The 21,457-nt window shown below is 41.7% G+C and overlaps 1 protein-coding gene and 2 non-coding genes across 6 annotated transcripts; 1 reads left to right on the top strand and 2 right to left on the bottom strand.

Annotated features, from left to right (window-relative positions):
- Positions 1-221: 221 nt before the first annotated feature.
- On the bottom strand, positions 222-303 carry trnal-aag (transfer RNA leucine (anticodon AAG)). The gene has a single exon. It is a non-coding gene; the product is annotated as a tRNA-Leu (tRNA).
- A 1,570-nt stretch (positions 304-1,873) lies between these two features.
- On the bottom strand, positions 1,874-1,955 carry trnal-aag (transfer RNA leucine (anticodon AAG)). The gene has a single exon. It is a non-coding gene; the product is annotated as a tRNA-Leu (tRNA).
- A 636-nt stretch (positions 1,956-2,591) lies between these two features.
- LOC111580853 (E3 ubiquitin-protein ligase RBBP6-like) lies at positions 2,592-19,353 on the top strand. Of its 4 annotated transcripts, none has more exons than XM_023288772.3 (20): positions 2,592-3,726; positions 4,495-4,594; positions 4,849-4,888; positions 7,434-7,475; positions 7,616-7,704; positions 7,839-7,935; positions 8,067-8,209; positions 8,405-8,577; positions 8,979-9,082; positions 9,532-9,884; positions 9,977-10,040; positions 10,661-10,718; positions 10,809-10,857; positions 10,951-11,277; positions 11,459-11,554; positions 11,723-13,301; positions 14,383-15,011; positions 15,134-15,204; positions 15,300-15,387; positions 16,613-19,353. In XM_023288772.3, exons 1-20 carry the CDS (start codon positions 3,561-3,563, stop codon positions 17,598-17,600), a joined length of 5,256 nt encoding a protein of 1,751 aa, XP_023144540.2. In that variant the 5' UTR covers positions 2,592-3,560; the 3' UTR covers positions 17,601-19,353. The 4 variants fall into 4 exon arrangements, with proteins under 4 accessions (XP_023144540.2, XP_035812466.2, XP_023144539.2 ...); XM_035956573.2 differs by having other exon boundaries at positions 11,669-13,301; positions 15,137-15,204; XM_023288771.3 differs by having other exon boundaries at positions 11,669-13,301; positions 16,616-19,353.
- The last annotated feature ends 2,104 nt before the right edge of the window (positions 19,354-21,457 follow it).

Genomic DNA, 21,457 nt, shown 5'->3' with positions numbered 1-21,457 from the left:
GACAACTTGGACATACTCATTTGGTCTTTTGTGCAAGAAGTCCTTTTGATTCGTGCAGTTTTTTCTTGATTGTTCAATCTTCTCATAGGTCCTCAATGACAACAACAAACAGCGTCCAACCTCACGAGACCATCACAAATACTGCATATTAGCAGCTTAACCACGACACAGTTTACATTTTGAGATGGTCCTTCCACATACATGTTGTGACTGTAAAATCCTGGCAGCGGTGGAATTCGAACCCACACCCCTGGCGGGACTGGAGCCTTAATCCAGCACCTTGGACCGCTCGGCCACGCTACCTCTTTAAGGCCATCTCATTGTAGTCTTCACGGAGGTAGGATAGTATTAAAGCACAATGCGGGAGAATTAAATGATCTAGATCAAACCAGCATTCATGCATTCATTTTTTCCTTTTCATTGCCCTTTGGGTGTAGCACAAACATATTATCTGTCTGCTTCTAGCTTTGGTTTGGTGTGCACCAATCTTCTGAGGAAAATGTCTACCTCTGCAGCAGCAAAAGACAAATCAACAGCTGGTTTATTGAAAAAAATGTAGGAGCTTCAGTCGAAATCAACTGGACTTCTCTTGTATGTTCCTGCTTCACCTTCATCCAAGAAGTTTCTTCAGTTCTGACTGATGGGGAGTTACAGAATTTATAGTAACTCCAGCTCACGTGGCTAATGGCCCATTAATGACCAAGACTCACAGCCTCATTGTGTGAATTGTTGTGACATACAACAAAGGATGTTAATCTGCCAAATCAGGAGTTGTGTTTTGGTGTTTTATCCTTGGGGTGAACCAGTTTTTGTCTTAGAGTGTTGCTTGGTCTGATGTGCACTGGTATGTTATGTTTGGAGAAAATTCTGCTGAGTTTTTCAGATACTCCAGCTATGTATTGTTGTTCCTCCTGTTCTTCTTTTCTTTGTTGTTTATCATGGTGTTGTGTTTGTTTTCTAGATCTTTTGTTAATTTGATGAAGGCCCAGTTGTGGTAACCACAGCTCCTTGGGTGCTTTTCTAATGTGAATATACTCCTTCTTTCCCTCTGTGTTGGAAGCAACATTCTCAGCCTGGTGCTTTAAAGTTCTGATGACCCTCAGTTTATGTTCCAGTAGGTGCTGGGAATCGAACAGCAGGCATTGGTCTGTGTTGTAGGTTTGCTGTAGACGTTAGTGTTGAGGCTTCACAGCATAGTCCAAAAAAGGCAGTTGGTTATACTTCATATCTTTCCTAGTGAACTTGGTGTTGCTGTCCACCAAGTTAATGTGCTCTGTGAAGGCTTCTGATGCCCGGGCTTTGATTTTGACCCAGGTGTCATCCACATATCTGAAACTGGGCTGTAGTGATTATACATTCTGTAACTGCCCATCAGTCATTTAGAATTGAAGAAGCCTCTTGGTTGAAGGTGAAACGTCTTCAAGAACCTACAAGAGAAGTCCAGCTGATTTCTACTAAAGCTCCTACGATTAACATGACCTGGATTACTGAGAATGTACAGATTTATTTTAAAAAGCGGTCTGCATATCTGTAGTAACTGGAGAGAGGTCATAATATCTGTGGTTTTGTCATTAGAAACACCTCTCACAATGCACATACTTCTCTGGTTCTTTGTTAAAAAAAATTTGCTTTTGACTGAAACAGCTTTATGTGAGTATTTTCCGCTCTGTATTATCTCAACACACCATCGCAATAGCAGTTTAACCACATCACAATCTGATTGGGCATTTTGGTATTTATTCATCTTTTCTTGCTATTACAAAGATTTTCTTGACCTTGGAGCATTAGTATTTTAGATCTAAACTGAAAGTTGTCTTCCTGTGAGGTTATTTAAGGTTCTTGTGCTATTCCAACGCTGTTCATGATAAAATCCTGGCAGCGGTGGGATTCGAACCCACGCCCCCGAAGAGACTGGAGCCTTAATCCAGCGCCTTAGACCGCTCGGCCACGCTACCTCTAACAGAAACGAACGAAATCGGTCCAATCGTTTCAGTCGGTCTATATGGTCGATTGTTTTATGATTGATATTTCATAAAACAAAAATGATTCAACACGATAAAAGCTAGGTTTTCCATTTCACTGTCCTTGTCTCACCGTCAAGAAACCCCGAAGATTCAGCGAGGCTCCATAACGCCAGGAAACAACCAAAGAGCAGCAGCCAACTAAGATAAGTAAGATAAGTCATCGTGAAGCCTCGTTTTGCTAATGGCTGCTTGAAGGCTAGCATAGGATGGGCTGGTGCAATGAGACATGTATTTTATAGGAATGTGATGTATTCATGAAATAAATGAAGAAACAAAAAAAATTAAAAGTAAACACCTGCCGTGCTAGACAGAAGCCAAGTTTGGACATTAAACACTGAAAACTAGGTTGAAAAAACATCTAAATTGAGTTTTGGGAACGCTCTAACCAAAATACTAATATAGCTATCATTGGCACATTTTCTGACTTAATAATAGCATATCTCTGTAATTTGTACTAGCTGTAGATAGTCAGAACATTTATTGTTTTTTAAAAATTATTATTATTTTAACTGGAGATAACTCTTGCCTTCATATATACTCTTTGGTAGAACCCTCGATACTTCCGGTTCCGTCCTGCGCCATTTTGATGAAACGACGAGGAGAGTAGCAGCCTGGATCATCGACATGGATTTTAAGGATTTAAACTGAAGATTTCGACTGGATACCCGACTTTCAGTTTTTCGTGGTGGAGAGTTACCGTGGACCGAGGAGGAAGCTTTGCGTTCTGACTGCGTAACTGGTGGATTTGGTCAGATTAGTCGATAGCTAAACGTGGCATCATTGTTAGCATAGCATCGTTAGCTTTTGTTAGGCCAGTGCAATTTTCATGTGTTGAGTAGCGAGGCAACGGTTAGCTAATCTCGAGGTGTAGCATGTTAGCCTTGGCATTAGCTAATTTAACATTTACACAATACTTAGGGATTCAAGAGTAGTCATTTTTTGAGGGCAGTAAACCCCGTGGACTCCACGCAGTTTTGTGGACTTTTTGTGGAGCTCGTCGGTGTTTGTCTACACTCAATAAAAGAGAACTGCTAAAACGGTAAAACAATACCGTGAGGACTGATGTTCGGGAAACCCCAGGCCCGCTGCTAGCTACATTAGCGGCTCGCAGCGCGGCGGTCCGGGCGTTCCATCAAGGACATTTCACGACGGACTTGGCCTCGTTTGCTTCCATGAGATAGATTAACACTGTGCTGCATGGACTCGCTTGGATTTGGTGGCACCTTGTTGTGTTTTATCGGACTGTAAAGGACTGGCGGGGCACACGGCGCCACTCAATGGCGCTCTGGCCTCAAACCTCGAATATTTTTCTTTGCCAATCATAAGGACTCTGTCGTCATCCGGAGCTGAACCTCTCAGCACTTTAGTCCTTTCTTTGTCCATAGTGTTTCAGCGAACATAAAGAGGGTTTACCTATTAAAGTCAGCAGATTTAGCCTCCTGTGTTCAGTGTTGACGCTGTTTCATTTTGTTATACCAGGCCTGTGTTTTTTTTTCTCCCCCTTGTGCTTGATTAACTTGACTTAGACCTGTAAAAATGTCGTGTGTTCACTATAAGTTTTCTTCCAAACTGGACTACAACACAGTCACTTTCGATGGGCTGCATATCACCCTCAACGAGCTTAAGAGGCAGATTATGGCCCGGGAGCGCCTCAAGGCCACAGACTGCGACCTGCAGATCACCAATGCGCAGACTCGAGAAGGTACAATATCAGCTGACACACTGCATGAAGCCAGAGAAATGTCCAATCCAATATTTTGGGGGCGTTGGATGATATGCAGACATTTTCGCAATTAACAGAAGGATTTAAAGGGGCAAAAAACAAAGAAATGGGGGATATTTATTTAGAATATATACTGTGATGCTGCAGTATTTTAATAGTTGCTGAGTAATCTGATTCCTCTCAAATTATTGTTTAGCCTGTATTAAATCAGTATGGAAACAGAAGACTGGAAACCCAATTACAACACTCACGAGTATATCAGTAATTTATTATAGCTATCAAACAGTTGACTTATATTGAACTTGCAAAAGTTGCTGATTAGTTCTGTCATATTTGTGAGCCTGATTTTCTATGAAATGTCTAAACTCTTAATGTCAAGTGAAAATGGTAATGGATTGCCCACCCAGTCTGTTATGGGTGTAGCCCACTCAAAAAAGATTCATTGTATAAAACAAAACAATTATTAAAACTGCTTTGTGTGTCAAATTAGCTGTTCTTATTATTATGTCCATTGCTTTTGTTGAAGTTATGAGATCGTCCAAGCTCTAAATTTGTCCATAATCTCAGGGTTTGCTCATATTTTAACAAAAAGGTCAGAAATTGTTGTCTTTGGCAGTAAAATGCATGTGTAATTTACGTTGTACAGGTAATTGAAGTTCTATAAATGCTTTTGGTTCTGATTAACAAATTTAGGTGACATTGCTAATGTGTCATGATGATTTATGATTTGTCTGTCTTGTTTTGTAGAGTACACAGATGATGAAGCCCACATCCCGAAACACTCATCTGTGATCGTCCGCCGCACTCCAATTGGTGGAGTAAAGCCCGCTGGCAGGACGTTCATTGTGTATGTATCTTTAAATTTAAAATTAGATGCTGTGTCATCTTTTGAGCAGTATGAGCACTAATAATTTAAAGTTATATAGAGATTTTCTCTAGATTTCAAATAATATTTCTTTTGAATATAGATCAGAAGGCTTAAATGATACTTTGTGTAATCTAGTATAGGTCTTAGCAATTCTGTTAGTGTTGAAAACTTGATCTTGTAGTTGGCTGTCGAGGTTTGTCAGCAAGTGATGGTTTCTCTCTTTGTTTCTTCAGAGATCGTTCTGACACAGCTGTGGTTGGATCTTCTAGACCCGTATGTAAAACAAACCCAAAAACAACACACTCTCATCACCCCTCTCTCTCTCTCTGCCCCCCTGTTTCTGGCTTTAGTCACCTTTCTCAAGAACATTCTGTCAACAAAGATCAAGTTGTACCTTCTGTTCACTGTGTGTGTTAGCTACATTTGTGTTGAGATCTCGACCTCTATATGTTATTTGATGTCTTTTTGGGGGAGGGTTTCCTGGGGTCACCACATAAAATAGTTTGTTGTTTCTCTGCAAACACTGATTTTCTGTTTCTTTTTTGAAACTAGCAGATTAAAGTACATTGTGGGTGAACGAGATGAGATTGATAAGAGAAACAACAGACTAGCCATCACTGTTTATTTTAATGCTCTGAACTGACCAACTGTTGAACTGTTGCCACATTATTATTGTCTGAGAAATAATTTAAACTGTTAATGACTGTATTTCATAATGAAATGGTGTTGTAGCCTGCTCCAGGCCAGACAATGTATTTTAAAGGGGTTTGTAAAAGAAAATATGGTATTTTTGTACTGATAATCCATTGTCATTTATTTTCTGTGAAAATATTTTATTTATTATGTGGTTTAGAACCCAAAGAAGTAACGTGTGGCTGGGATTGATTGTAATTAACTTTGATTACAATTACAAGACTAAAATTGTGTGAGTGGAATAGATTTGCCAGTGGATTTTATTTCATACGCTTATTCTGCTAAAGGTAGACATTCTCAGATCTGTTGTTCAATAACAGTTACCAATGTGAATTGTTTTGTCTTGTACAATTTCATCATGAAGATGTTCTGTTCTGCTTTGCGTATGGACTGCACATAACCCCTAAACCGTAAAGGCTCACATATTTACCCTGCTTAGTTAAACTGAATTATTCAGATTCCTGAGTGCCTGTTTTGCAAAGAAACGGGTCCCAGTTTAAAGTGTTTTGTTACAACTGTGGTTTGTGGGATCAGTAAGAAGCTAGTTTTGATAAGCGAGATGCTGTGACATGATCACAAAGTACTAGGACACATAATCGGTGAAGTATCCTGTCAATCTCTGGAGGCCTTCCATGGTTGCTGCAGTGAGAAGTATGCTGGTGTAGTGTGTCCTGTAAGCTGTAAGCTGCAGAACCTGTCAATAAAGTTCAGTGGTTCAGTGTCAGAACCGCTTGCACCAGATCCCTGTGTGTTCCCTCCACAGCATTCTGCAATACCCCGTGTTTCCTCTGAGCCCTGTGTATCCCGATGCACACCCCGATCATGCTCGCTTGTTTATTTAATAACAGACCTTTTCATAAGTAGGCAGAGCAGCTTTTTCTTTCAGTTGGTGTAAAATATGACTTTGGTCCATGCTTGAGACTTAATTTTCTTGGTTCACTGACTTCTGACCTACTTTACAAAGACATCCCTCCTGCTGCTTTCACCATTCACCCTGTTGTGCTGCAGGGCTGTTTTATGGAGACATTTGAAGGAACACTTGACAACAGTTGTTACTTTTCTTTTTCTTCATCAGGCACTTTTTTTGAAAGAAAGATCTCTACATTTGTGTCTTATCAGCTCTACATATTTGACAGATTACAGTGCTAGCACTTTTTAAATGGGTTGGCACCACTCCACGCTAGCTCATTAATTTACACAAGGCAATCTTGAACTGTTTCTGATGAGTTTGTAACAGTCATGACAACTGCTTTCAACAAGCCGGTGCAAAAAAAACCCCCTAAATTACTGTGGCCTGGTGAAGGGAAACTGCATACTAAAATTAAATGTCAAGTATTCCTTTGAGAAAATTGCTCTCTATTGCAGGAAAAGCTTTAGGGTATAGGATAGAGAGGGATATGCCAGTAGTGTATATTTTGAATGTGCTGATAAGCCCAAATAGTTAAGAAGATTTTAAGTGTTTAAGCAGAAGGTCTTGGACGTTCCCATAGTTGGAACTTAAAGGCTGAGGATATAAGCAGATCTGGACGTGTGTATGTGAAAGAGTAGTTGGAGTACAAGTTCGCTTCACTTGTTTTAAAGTTTCTGCAGCTTGGTAGCATTGAATGATTTCCAAACGGTGACAGTCATAAATGAATTTGTCATCTAGATTTCTAGAAACTTTCAAATAAATTTACAAATTTAGAATTGAGCAGACTACATTCAGAATGGACTTTTTTTTTCTTTTTTGTTTATCACAGCTCTATCTTTGGGTATTTTTTTCCTTTATTCTCCGAACAATCAGCACCTTTTTAATGTTAACAGCTCTGAAAAGAAACAAGCTTAGATGAGACTTTGACAGCAATAAACGTTTTTTTAATTTTTAAAGAACGGAGTCAGTACAAGGATCAACATCACACATGACTTGTAATCCATGTCCTGATATAAATGCTCACTTTTCTATTATTAAATCCTGCACTCTGAGTGCTCAGCAAAGGCCGTAATTTTGTTGTGAAGACTTAGACGAAGACTCTTAAGAGACTGGACACAGATGTGGTGGGAAACTATATGGGCTCATATCTTCCACTGTATGTCTCTTAGGTATCATGTTAACATCGTTAATATATGTACTCTGATTCTCCTGCAGACGGATTCTTCTCCTTCTTTGTCACTCGCCCAACTCGCCAAGGTACTGCTTCTGTGCTTGTTAACTGTACTTGGAGAAAATGTTTCCACAAGTTGACTAGATAGGATGTATTTTTTTTTACTTTTCTTGAGAGGGTTGATGTCCTCGTTTCTTATTTCTTGTCTCTCTGTTATGTGTTTTAGACTCCTAACCTGGTTGACGCAAATGCATCAGAGGAGGACAAGATTAAAGCCATGATGTCGCAGTCGAACCATGAATATGATCCGATACAGTTAGTGCACACACACACACGCCTGCACGTCTTCTGATGAAACTTCTGTGCATTTAAAGCTTATGAATCTTTACTCAGCATTATTCTCTAGCTGTGGATAGGTTTAACAAATTTAACCCAACTTGTCTCTCTAGTTATTCCAAGAAGGCAATTGGACCTCCGCCTGCTCATTATACCTGCTATCGTTGTGGAAAGGCCGGTCACTACATTCGGCAATGCCCCTTGCTGATGGTAAGTATAATATTAAAATGTACAGCTTTTGGTTTTTTTTTTATTGTCTTGTTAATATTTACTACATTGTTGTAAGTAACCCTATTCACAGTCTAAATGATGATTGCTCATTTTGTTTTTTAAATTTTTAGGTGCAGGATAAGAGTGTGGAGGGTCCCAAGCCTGTAAGAATTAGTAAGGGCATACCACAGAGCTTCATGGTGAAAGCGGAGCCAGGCACCAAGGGAGCCATGTTAACCAGCACTGGAGAATATGCAATACCTGCTATAGATGCGTAGGTGTCAACCAACGACACGCACAAACACACGCTTTTTACTAGCCTTGTATCGCACATTAAGTAGTGTCATATTTGTCATTAACCATTTTGATCTGTGTCCTCTTAAAGGATAAGTATCCACAAGTACATTATTGGTGCTACTTTCCTTTTTGTTTTGGATATACTTCTCAAAAATTAAATCTCTATTAATAGGGAGGCATATGCCCAAGGAAAGAAGGAGCGCCCTCCATTTGTTCCACATGACCAGTCATCGTCTGAGGATGATACAGACCCAATCCCTGATGAACTCTTGTGTCCAATCTGCAATGACCTGATGACAGACGCTGTAGTAATACCCTGCTGTGGGAACAGTTACTGCGATGACTGTAAGTCCTTACTCATTGCACATTAGTAATAAAAATCTAACTGTGCACAGTAAAGTAAAATGAATCTTTCCCCAGCAGAGAATTAATAACCGTCTCCCTTTATAGGTCCCATATAACTTATGTGTTATAAACCTTCATTTGGTATAAACATTGTACAGAAATAAATTATTTATCCAGGAGTTACCTCTCTATAGTAATCCAGCTCCAGGACATGTTTTATTTTTAAGTAGTTGTTCAAACTCTTAATTTCACAGCTGCATTAGGATGATTTTTCCACTCGGTCTGTGTGAGTATCAGTGTTGAAAAGTAGAAAATTGTGCACTGAAACAGATTAAGAGGTTGAGGGGAAATGCTTGTCATGAAATATGTGTATTATGTTTGTAATGAATGTCTGTCTTCAGGTATCAGGACTGCTTTGTTGGACTCAGAGGAGCACATCTGCTACACATGCAAGCAGTCGGATGTTTCACCAGATAATCTTATTGCAAACAAGTTCCTTCGACAGGTATGCCCTTCAAATGCATGCATTCTAAATGGGACTGGGGTTCTTTAGCCTTCAGACAGTTTTTTGGGGGCCTCATATCAAATTTTTACTCATTTTGGGCTCATTTTTCACTGCACTATAAAGGATGGAAGCAGCACAAGCACGGCTGAAGTTGAGAGAACTTAAAAATTTCTTTTGTGCAATATGATGAAACTATTGTGCTTCAAATCATTTTTAAAAATCCCCTCTTTATTTTACAATAAAAAGGATGTGTCTAGGTGCTCACAGGTGCTCTTCTGGACAAAAAAAATTAGGAGCTCTGCATACTGCTGTAGATATTTTACTACTTAGATTCATAATTTGTTTCCACACTTGTCTTCTCTGTGCTCTGTGTAAATGCTGCCTGCAGCTCAGCCGACTTTATAAGCAGATTTTTTTAAAGGAGGAATCATCTGTTTGTTTTCATGCAGGCTGTGAACAACTTTAAGAATGAGACAGGATACACCAAACATGTGCGCAAGCAGGTCCAGCATGCCGCCCCACCTCCACCGCGCCCACAGTTGGTCCGACCTCTGCACTCGAGACAGCAGGACCCGCTGTTGGCCAATGCCACTCAGCCTCCGACAAGCGTACCTGCTGCAGCAACCCCTCCTCAAGCACAGGTTCCACCTCCTGCATCCACTTCTGCTGCTGTCACTTGTCCTACTCCTCCTCATGCTGCTGATGCTGTTGAAGGACAAGATGCTTCACCAGCACCAGCACCTGCTGTCGACTCCCATTCTCCGATGCATTCTAGCAGCCAGGATGAACCTCCCCCACCGGGGTAAGTGCAGCCTAATGCAGTGCATATACCGTCAGGAAAAACACAAAAAGTGACAGCATTTTTACTAATCGATTTTTCTGTTTATTTTTTAGGGAGACAGATACAGAACGTACTGTGACACCAGACTCATTGGGAACCTCAGAGAGTGGATCACAGGTTGTGCACCTTTATCCTATCTATCTTATTGACTTGTAAAAGCACACTCTGTAAGTGATTGTGCAGATAATCCTGTGTCACTGGTTATTTCTATTTGATCCCATTATGAAAAGTAAAGATAACAACTCAGTGTTTAAAATCTTAGGGTGGACCTTAAGGCTAAAAGAGCTTTAAATACCATTGATATTTATTATTATCATTACTTTTGTGCCACTTCATGCCACTTTATCTCATGATCATGTTTTCATTTCACTCAGTTCTGCTTTTCTTAGTTGTTAGTTGTTGCTTAGTTCTAGTTTTGCTTGCTACCTGATTTTTGCTTTCTAGTTCTTAATTTACTTAGTTTTTTAAAAATCTTTTTAAAAAATATATATTTCTAAATTTATATTTGTTTTTTTTATATCAGAACCTTCTTAGTATTTCTTTAATGTCTACTGTTGCACGAAGAGAGAGTAATTAATTATGATCCTTGGTATGTCATGTACATATTAAGAATTGACAATAAAGCTGACTTTGATTTTGACTTTGAACTTTGTCTCTAGCTGATACATATGCATCCCTCAGAATCTGCAACTTCTCTTGAATCTAGCTGCTTTTTGTGGCTGTATTTTCTCCCATAGAGTTACAGTTTACCAGTCATTGGCCACCTGCCACCTGCAAGGCCGCCTCATCCATCAGGTCAGAGACTTAATGCATTTATCTTAGGAGATTTAATGAGTTTAAAGAGAAGACACTCAGCAACTAACAGGCTGTCTCTCTGATCTATAGGTCACCAGTCAAGGCCCAACCACTCTCACAGAGGAGGTGGCAGACACTGGTAAGACCCATCTCTGGGACTATCTCATCTAATAAACACTTCCATTGTAATGTGTCGGCCTCATAAAGCTTTGTGTCCCTCTCCTTAAACCAGGTACAGAAGTAGAGGAGAGCACCCCTCCACTCACCTCCAGACAGCTCCACCACCTGCACCTGCTCCTCCGGTGTATCCATCTCCATCCCTGTACCCACCACCACCACAGCCCTACCCACCTCCATACACCTCAGGCTCTGGCCTCATCCCTCCACCTCCCATCAGTTACCAGCCTCAGCCTGTTTATGCCCCTGGACCCCCAGGGCTGAACCCTCCCTGGGTCGCTCCCGGCACCCAGCCTCCTCTTGTCCCACTTCCGCCGTCCCTCTTGCAGCCCCCTCTCTCAAAGGAAGACTTCTACAGACAGAGGCATCACCGACAGGACAAGTGAGTTGTTTTTTTTTTTTTAGGTTTTCAAGCAACTACAGCGGCTACTATAGCTCAAGGGAAAAATTACAGTGAATATTATTGAGGGTTATGATTATGAACAATTAGGAGATGAGTACAGTAAAAGCTTTTGAGGCTTCACGCTTAAAAACATTGTGTATTTTTATCTTTGTATCCACAGAGTTACATCTAAACTGGATGAATTTACTAAAGACTTCCACAAAGAGCTTATGAAGTATAGAAATGCACCAAAGAGACGAAGACCGTCTTACTCCAGGTAACTTCAAAAATGAATCACAGTTCGTACATCAGTTACATATGCACAACACTTGAAGCCATTTCTTACATCTTTTGTACAATTGTCTTTCTCCCTTGTTTCATTCTATTCCAGGTCTCCATCATACAGTCGTTCTCCTTTCAGCCGCTCTCCTTACTCTCGTTCTAGATCAAGATCAAGGTCAAGATCTAGATCACGATCAAGATCCAGGTCTTACTCTTATTCTCCCAGTCGATCCCGGTCTCGTTCACGCTCCCATGGCCGTTCCTATCCCCGTTCCCCTTATTCTAGACGTAATGGACGCAGCTACGGACGCTCACGGACAAGGTCCCGCTCTCGATCAAGGTCTTACGGGTACCGGCGCTCCGGCTCACCACGCTCTCCTCCCTCATACAGGGGAGGAGCCTGGGAGGGAGCAGAAGGAGCAGGACCCTACAGGTCGAGGACGCGGTCTCGCTCCCCTGGTGGCTACCGGAGCCGCAGCCCTGGTGGACGAAAGCCACCACCTCGGGAGTTAGCGCCGTATGAACTGAAGGGTCCAAGTCCTGGAGGCCATGAGCGCTGGGAAAGAGAGAGGTATCGACAGTGGGAGAAGGAGTATGCAGACTGGTACAACAAGTACTACAAAGACTATGACAACCAACATCCCTCACTGCATCACAGAGGTCATGGCAGCAGAGACAGAGAGAGGGACAGACTGTCCCCATTATCCAGAGATTATTCACCCCAGGGGAGAGGGAGAAGAGGGAGAGATGAGAGAGGAGTTCCTCCTCACCATCCCCCATCATCTTCCTCATCAGGGACCAAATCCAGCACCAAAGTCTTGAAAACAAAGAAGGTGAAAAAGAAGAAGACTGGAGAAGAAACAGAGCCGTCACAACAGTCAGTGGACAGAGGTGACGCTACTCCTGTCAGAGATGAACCGATGGATGAAATGCCTTCCCACACTAAAACGCCTCCCATCTCCTCAAGGCCTCCAGTTGGCACTACAGCCTCTAAAGCTCCAGCCTCTAAAAGCGCTGCTGCACCTGTTAAACCCTCAACCAAGTCAACATCGAAGACTCTGTCTGATAAAACAAAGAAAGAGAAGGGTCCGAAGGTAAAAGCTAAAGTCAAGACGGAGAGTGTGAAAAGTGTAAAGAGTGACAAAGTGAAGAAAAAGACTGGAGAAGCAGTAGTGACCAAAAAGAAAGACTCGACCTCAACCTCCTCCTCCTCTTCTGTTGCTAAACCGTTAAAGACCGTTAAACCCAAACCAGAGGATGCCTCCAACTCAACTACCCCAAAAAAGGAAAAGGGTAAAAGCTCTACTGTGAGGCCTGCTCCAATGAAGACCCCCCCACTGTCCTCCCACAATGCACCAGCACCTCATCCCTTTCTCCATGATGTCCTTCGATCCAGTCACGACATACGTGGAAGAAGAGATCTTCCACAGGGCGGTGGTCTCCTCGCCATCCCCCATCCACACGGCCCCCCACTCCTCCACCGACCTCCATCTCCAGTGGACAGTCGGAGGAGGATGGGGGAGGAGGGCCGCTCTATACTCGGAGCTCCTCCTGGAAAGCTGAGAAGAATCGACGGGCTGGGAGGCGGAGGTGATGCCATCTCCCACTCACACCTGCCTCATCAGCCCCCACTCCACAGACTCCCAGCGCCTTCCGATAGACCTGGTCCTCTGCCGGGGAGCCGGGACCTGGGCCGGGGAGACGGAGATCGAGGTTCCATTAGACCTTTGATGGACATTCAGGTAGGTCTGTTGCTTAGAACAGAGATTAGTGGGTTAGTGAAGCAGTTTGAGCAGAAAGTCAGAGTTTTCAGTATCACAAAGGTGGTTCTCTTTTAACCTGCTAGATCTCCATGGTAACAAATGCTGTGGAGCTAACCTGGTCCAGGTTTTGTTCAGATTTTGGTTTTAAATCGACTGTAAAAAACGTCTCCCTTTAAGCAAATCGTGTCCTGATGATTATTTATGGGCGATAAAGATTCTCAGCTGAGTGGAAACTCCTTGAGTTGTATATTATTAAAACCACTGAATGAAGCTTTTACAGTATCACATACTGTGTGCATCGCGTTGCCATGGGAACCCAACATGTATTTAGCTGGTGATGCAGAAATTGTATAAATATGTTTGGTCCGTTTATTCTGCTGGTTCTGCAGCTGATCGAGCACAGATTAGAAAACTGATTATTCTACTGACTTTATTGCAGAGAATATTCAATCAGTAACATTAGTTTCACTTTGATTTGGCCATAAATTAAAGTAATTTCCTGCATTATGGGACAGTGTCAGACCTAAATGCACTTCCTCACAATATTGTGTTTATATATGAAGTTTAAAGTTTAAGAACTTTATTGTGCAGCTGTCAGTTAGAAATAATCAGCTGCATGGATCAGTAAAATAAATATATTATGCAAGTTTGACAGTTTTCTTCCAGCATTCTTGTCTTGCATCATTTCCAGTAACGGCTTTTTACTGTCACACATTTTTATATTCCTCATTGTTCTCCATTAACACAACCTGTTGACTGATGCAGCTGCACACGATCATTTCATTTTGTGCGGAAGAAGCATCAAATAACGTGTTAAACTCCTCCCTTTATGTCAACAGAGTTTGAAGCAGAAAGTCTAAGTTGACAGCCTGTTAACTCTGAAGTTTTAGTTAGTTTTTAGAGCCGACTTGCACAAAGAAAACCTGGATATGTTGAACTTGCTTCGTAGTGCTGCCATCAGGTTAACTAAGATTTGTTTTTAGTGATGTTGATTTTTTTGGTGTTTAGTGAGTTTTTAATGGTTTTTATGTTTGTTTCTTTTGCGTCTGTTTACGAGCAGTTGAAGCCACCAAGAAGGATCAAGTTGAACAGAGATCTGGGGAGGAAGGACAGCACCGAGACAGCGGCCTCAGACAGAACGCCAGCAGCTCCTGAGAAGACGACCTCCACCTCAGAACGATCAACTGCTGCCAGCAGCTCAGAGGGAGACCGACCCAGTAGTACAGTAGAGGGAGCTGGAAGAAAGGAGCGATCGGCGTCTGCAGATAGAGGCATCTCCAGAGAGCGACCAAGCAGTGCCACGGAGAGACAACACTGCTCTGACAGAGAGCAGGACAGAAGCTCTGGAGCAGACCGAGAGCGAGATAGACCTTCTGGTTCAGAACGAGACCGAGACAGGGAAAGAAGTCAGGGCTCTGAGCGAGAGAGGGAAAGAGTCTCAGGGTCTGGCTTGCAGAAGAAAGCAGTTTCAGCAGAGAGAGACACCGAAGGAGAGAGGTCAGGAAAAACAGAACGAAAGAGCTCCAGTGGTGGAGGTGGAAGTGGAGGTGCGAGGTCGGTCTGTCTGGACAAAATGACGATCGCAGAGAAGTCTGCCATCAGCAGGAGAGTGGTAGACCATCACGAGAAGCAGAGTGCATCATCCAAGGAGAGGGGAGAGGAGTCAGAAAGAGCTGCTAAATCTGACAGGTTTGTTTTTCGACTGATTGTCAAACCACCATCTATTTCTATGACTGAAAGAATGATGGTCCAGTGGTTCTATCTGTAAACACAGTTGTTAATGTGTGTAATTATATTCTCTTATTTCCCAGAAGTGTGTCCAAGGACAGAACAGAGAGGAGTGTCCCCTCAGGAGAGAAACCAGCTGCTGCTCACAGAGAAGGTAATTTGAAGTAATGCATGAGTGCAGCGAGAGATAACTTTGATTTTGTCTTGATCTGTCTAATTAAGTAATCGTCCCTCCCTCCCTGACAACAGGGGGCAAAGACTGTCAGGAGACGGCTGTGAAGACCAGACCTCGGATCAGTCGAAAGACTCTCACAAGTCACACAACAAGCTCCACCAGGTGAGTCGTTGAGTTTTTACATTATTTTAATAATGGTTTTGAATTTGTTGTTGACTGTTGGTGTTGCATTCCTGTGATATGTGTTTGCAGATTTCCTTTTGGGAAAACAAGAGAATCACCGTTGGTTGTATACACGTTAACTTTGGAGTTTTTTTTCAATAAGAAATGAATTTAATCATATTTATAATGGTTATATGTGAAAAGGTGTGGAGTTGGTTTTTGAAGTACTAAAATCTGGTTTTAAATGAGATGTCTAGTCAGAAGCACAATTCCTGTATTATATTCTGTATTTAAACTAGTTAAATTATGCCAGTGTTGCTGTTATTGCTGTCAATAGTGTGATAATTTGTCTTTTGAATTATTCCTTTAGCAAAAATGTTACTTTGCTCCTACTTTAATCGTCCAGAGTTGCAGCTGTTCTTTGTATGGTCCAAAAAATATTAAGATGTCTCCACTTTTTGATGTTTTGATATTTTGTAGACCAAAACAGTTTATTAATCTAGAACAGTGGTCCCCAACCACCGGGCTGTGGGTCATTTGGTATCAGGCTGCACAGAAAGAACAAAAAAATTGTATTTTTAACATTTTTTTTCCAGTGGAATTGGTGTTTTACTTTGAAAACTGAATACATGGTCTTCCCGTCACTTCCGTTTGTGCTTGTTTCCCGCACTTTGTCAGGTTTTACGCCCAGCCGTTAAATGAAGCTGTCAATTAATAGCAAAACAAACATCTCGGGAGAGCTTCTTTAAAAAGAGTGAGAGACTCGATGCTGAGACAGAATAAAAAGTAAATACATATTTGGCAATAAAAACTAATTTTATTCTTTTCGGACTTTTTTTTTTTAAATAAGAAAAACCTCAACAATTATTATTTGTTGTGTGCGTGATGACAGCTCCGTAGAAAATTGTCATACTTCTCCATGGTGCAAAAAAGCTTGGAGACCGCTGATCTTTTTTATTCAAACTGTTCTTCTATTTGCTGCTGTTGCACTGCAAATTTCAATAAAGGTTTTATCTATCTATCTGGAAGATGCAGCAGATAAATTGGTGATGAGCAAAGAGGAAACGGGCTCCACAGAGTAAACTAAAAATCCGTATTCAAACTAGGGTTTTGTTTAGTTTTGTTACTAATACTAAAATATTTTAAATTCCTCTCAGTCCTGTTTCTGTGTTTGTACATAACTAGTCATGTTTCCCAGTCACCTAAAAAGTGTTTTTCTCAACAGCAGGACAAATCAAGATACAAAGCAGGAGCCAGAAAAAGACCAGAAGAGTGTATCCTCTAAACCTGCAGAGCAGCCTCCGTCTAGCCCTGTGAACAGCCGTGGTCGCAGCCCAAGCGTCAGTCCACCACGCAGCCCGGTTGTGGAGGAGCCGCTCATCCAGCCTCCTCCTCGCTCCAAATGGGAGAGAGAAGATGACGAAGAAGGTCAAGAAAACGGAGTTAGTGCACCCAAGGAGCCCTCACCAGTGTTGCAGAGAAGCCGAGGCAGAGAGGGGCAACCTGAAGCCCTTAAACCCACCAGGAGCGAAGGCCGGGATGCTACGAGGGAGGAGAGGAGAGGAGCGGTGAGGGAGGAGAAGAAAGGGAGAACACAGAGGGAGGAGAGTAATAAGGGTGGCAGGATGTCACAGACAAATTTGGACAAACCAACTAAAACAAAAATCGTAAGGGAGGAGGGTAGAGGGGTGAGAGAAGAAGGAAGAGCTGCAGCGAGAGAAGAGGAAAGAAGAGGTGGAGGAAGAGAGGAAGGGCGAGGAGGGACAGGGAAGGAGGAGAGGGCAGCAGAAGGCAGAGGTGGAGGAGGACGAGAGGAGAGTCGTGGCCCGGAGCCAAGGAGACAGCGTTTGTGTTCGGATTTGGGTCGTGAGACGGACGAGGCGGCGTTTGTGCCCGACTACAGCGAAGGTGAAGGCTCAGAGCCAGAGAGAGCGCGGAGCGGCAGCCCCAGTCCGTCCCTCAGCCAGCTCTCCAACAGCCCCACCCCGAGCAACAACAATGGCTCCACCACCAACACGTCAGACAAGAAGAAGAAGAAACACAAGAAGCATAAAAAACACAAAAAGCACAAGAAACACAGCAGCCAGGACAAAGAGGGAGAACAGAAGGAGCACAAGCACAAACACAAGAAGAAGAAACACAAAAAGAACAAAGACAAAGATGCGGAGGAAGAGGGTAAGAGCGAGAAAGCAGAGGAAGAGGCTCCGTGCTAACAGAGGTTTCCCTAAGCTTGATGAGCAAAAGATGAAACATTCTTTGGTAATGAGGAGATGAGGACGTATCTAGAAATAATGGCTGGTGCTCTGCTCCACGTACCACTAAGGGAATGGTTGAAATGTGTCTTTGACCATCTGTGACACTGATGGAGAGCTGTCTGGCAGTTCCTCTAATCGTTACTGTCAGTGCAACTCTCCAGATCCACATGGTACTTTGTTGTGCCTGAATTGCAGCATTACGGCTGCTGCTGAAGTCTCTTTAATGTTTCATGTCAACCTCTTTGCTGACTCTGGGTCAGGAAAAACTGGGGAGCGACGCTGTGCTGCACTGTTGTCATCGACCAAGAGCTGACCGGAAAGGACTCGACGATAACTGATCACAGCAGTGAATATAAATGATAGGAATAACAAGTGCTGTACTCAGGGTTGTGATTGCTTCTTTGTAGAGGAGGAATTGCCGTTTTCGCTGCCTCCAATTCATTTGTAAATAGAGATGAACTCTTGCTTCACATAATAAGTTCTCAGTTTTTTTGTGCTCACATCCCTGTGTGCTGTTCAAGGCTTAAATATTGAATAACCTTCATTCCTATGAGGGCAGTTGTAAGCTCTTTTTGAAGGACTGTACAAGCAGTTTTGCACGTTTTAGCACATTAACTGCAAGTTGTATAGTTTCCATCATTTCTTAACCCTTTTCAATGTTTAGAATTTCATTCTAAGGCCACTGTTGGTTTAGTTCATGCTAATAGTTTGTTTGAAGTTGATGTCAAGGCAACAAAATGTTCTTGGATCGACGACCCACCTAAACAAGGTTAAATCTCATAAAGTCCCAGTTGATGTTACTACTAAATGTAAAAATAAATCAAATCCATTAGCTACATGAAGCTCTTTGGAGATGGTTCACAGTAAAATGTTTGTGATTAATCAGCTAAAACTTATGAAATCACAAATGTAGTCCTTGAAGTTACAGCAGATCTTTCTTCATTCTTGCTACACTGGACTGTGTAAATCTAGGACTTGTTTATTAGTAATTGACAAATCAGTCTGCATGTTTTCGTTCCAAAGGTGCAGTAGCTGTCTACCACATTGTGTCAGTGAGTGAAAGTGTGTGTGCTGGTGCGAAAGTGAAATGTGACAGAAATGGAACAAATTAGAGGACAGTTGTTCTTATGAATTAGTTCCTTTTTTTTGTTTGTTTTTTTAAATTAAACTGTTTTGACCTGATGAAAATGTCTTTGTGTTTTATTAGTAGTCGACCTCTTGGGTGTTTAATGACTACACAAATTAAGGATCTCGCCACTGTGTTGAAACATTTGAGGCTGAAGTACAACATTTTAGTGCTTCATCTGCTTGTAATTAAATGTTGTAATATTGAAATTGAGCCCAAAAGTACTAGATTAAAGATTAGTCACAAGTATGAGGTCATGGGAAAACTTAAGTACAGTTTGGAGTACATAGACTTGTCTCTTTTTAATTTTACACAGTGGAATTATTACAAAAATGGGATTCACAATACAAATGATAAAAATCTAGTAAATCACTACATGGGTACAATAGCTTCACTAGGGAGGAAAACATGCTCATAAACTGGTATACTAAAAACTGTAACATGTGATGTTAATAATGTAAATAATCCAGTAACTGAAGAAGACTGAAGATTCATGCTCTGACTCTCTACCTCCCTACATGTGTATTTTGAGTTTATTTCATTCACCAAAAAACAAAGCACAATAAAAGTTAAAGATGAACTTGACCGATTGCGTTATGATTATTTTTTTTAGATTTTGTGACAATGGTGGGAATTCTTTTGGTAGTATTTTTCCAGGCTGTTTGCTAAACCCTTTGAGTTGATTTTTTTCTTGTATGAATGTAATTAGCTGGACGGTTATTTCTGTGTATTCCCGTGCTTTTCGGTGCAAATTTACTTTCTCAAGCAGTCACACTAATGCGTATTATAGACATAAATAGTTCTACAAAGAATTTTTCAAAAAATTAGATCTTTATTCACTTTATTTTAGTACAGTAGTAACCTTTCAACCACATTCTAACTCACTTCATTAAGAACAAACTTATGTTCTGCAGATTGTATAAAAAGCCACTATGAATGTAATAAACAACAAATAATATAAATGGGTTAGTTTATTTTTGTATTGACTGGTGGGTTAGACCTTTTTAAGTGTTAACTATGCGCCGCTGTTGATATTTGTCACAATAAAGTCTGAAATGTCAGAGGGACAAATACATGAACGGCACGTGCCTCATAAATAAAATAAAAGATTCAGGATGTACTGCAGCACGTCAGATGTATTCGGAAACAGCTGGATTAGTCAGAGAGGATGGAATATGCGTCAAGCAGCACCTCAGACACAATCTTGACTTTCAGGGTCTTTGGCAGTTCATTCCCTTACAAACATGAATTATTAAAGTCAAGCGTCCCGAAAGGAAGCGTGCAGTGAGACAGACTGAACACTGTGTGGTGCTCCAAGTCCTGCAACTTTTTAGTGGGGGAGGGAAACTGATTAACAATAAAAATAAATAAATAAAAAAATCTTCTCTCACAGGCCTCAGCTCCAAAATACAACTCCACATGTCACTACCTCCCTCTGCCTCCCAGAGCAGACGGCAATAAGCTTCATTGTGCGTGTGTGTGAGTGTGTGTACCTTGTCGGAGGGATGGCGTGACTGCTGGTTCACAGAGGAAACAGGCTGAAGGCTGGAGATGGGTTCACAGACGGGTTGAAGGAACGTTGAGAAAGAGAGCAGCAGCAGATGTAGTTCTCAAACAGCAGCAACAAAAAGCTCATTGTCAGCTTAGTCCATGCAAGTGTGTGTGTGTGTGTGTGTGTGTGTGTGTGTGTGTGTGTGTGTAAATATATAAGGTCAACCTTAATGGACTCAGAGATCAGTGGTACCATTAGAGAAGATTAATATATTGTTTTAACCCCTGTCCAGATTATCATCACAACTCATTATTCCTCTCATCCACCATCCTGTGTGTGTGTGTGTGTGTGTGTGTGTGTGTGTGTGTGTGTGTGTGTGTGTGTGTGTGCGTGCGTGCACCTGTTATCTGTCTGTGCATTTGTGCGTCTGTGCCTCTGTTTTGTCTCATAAGCATGACATCATTTCCTGCCATCAAGGCCAAAGGTTGCTAAGCAACTTCACTGCTGCCGATTGACAGAAAAGATCTTGGTCCGCTGGCGAGCTTACAACCAAACTCTGTCTTTATCTTCTGTCATAAACGTAAGATGCCGGCTGTGTTCTGCTTGACTGCCCGTGCATTTCTATGGACCAGTGTACATTTATGCTTACAAATAGGGTACAAAAAAAATACAAAATGCAGCAGGGAGAGACAGAGAGGGTGGAAATGTACCATCTGACAGATTCCTGATTCTTGGAAATAATAAAAAGGATGAGTCAGTAACGTTGCTGCGTGATACAACCCTCCAAATATAACACAGCAAAACACCTGAGCTTTAGCAGCTTATGAAACCCACAAAAAAAACCCCTCTTAATTAAACTTGTACATTGTCATACTGCGATTACAAATGCATGAAACTGACTGCATATATAGACGCAGGCTGTATATACAGTCCATGGTAACACAATGGTTGACATTAGAGCTTAAAAATTAAATACTTTACATTTAAATGCTCTCAATGAAATAGTTTCTGTGTATGGGACAGGTGTGAGGAACAAAACAAGCAATTACTGTATAAGGAGGTAACATCTGTGTGTTGAATGGACATAGAACAGAGACGATGTACTGTTTAAATCATCAGTTAACCTCCTGTGTATTTCTTGGGTCTGTGGGAAGAAACACTCAGAGAAAACCCACACAGGCATGGAGAGAACATACA

This window comes from Amphiprion ocellaris, chromosome 4 (assembly GCF_022539595.1).
Source record: "Amphiprion ocellaris isolate individual 3 ecotype Okinawa chromosome 4, ASM2253959v1, whole genome shotgun sequence".
NCBI classification, from domain to species: Eukaryota; Metazoa; Chordata; class Actinopteri; family Pomacentridae; genus Amphiprion; species Amphiprion ocellaris.
The sequence above is the reverse complement of the archived record's forward strand: the minus strand, read 5'-3'. Positions and strand labels throughout refer to the sequence as shown.

Coding starts and splice junctions, on each gene's coding strand:
- LOC111580853 (XM_023288770.3), top strand. CDS start 3,561: ATGTCGTGTGTTCACTATAAGTTTTCTTCCAAACTGGACTACAACACA. Junction 4,595..4,848: donor GCTGGCAGGACGTTCATTGT/GTATGTATCTTT, acceptor TTGTTTCTTCAG/AGATCGTTCTGACACAGCTG. Junction 15,205..15,299: donor AGCTGCTGCTCACAGAGAAG/GTAATTTGAAGT, acceptor CCCTGACAACAG/GGGGCAAAGACTGTCAGGAG.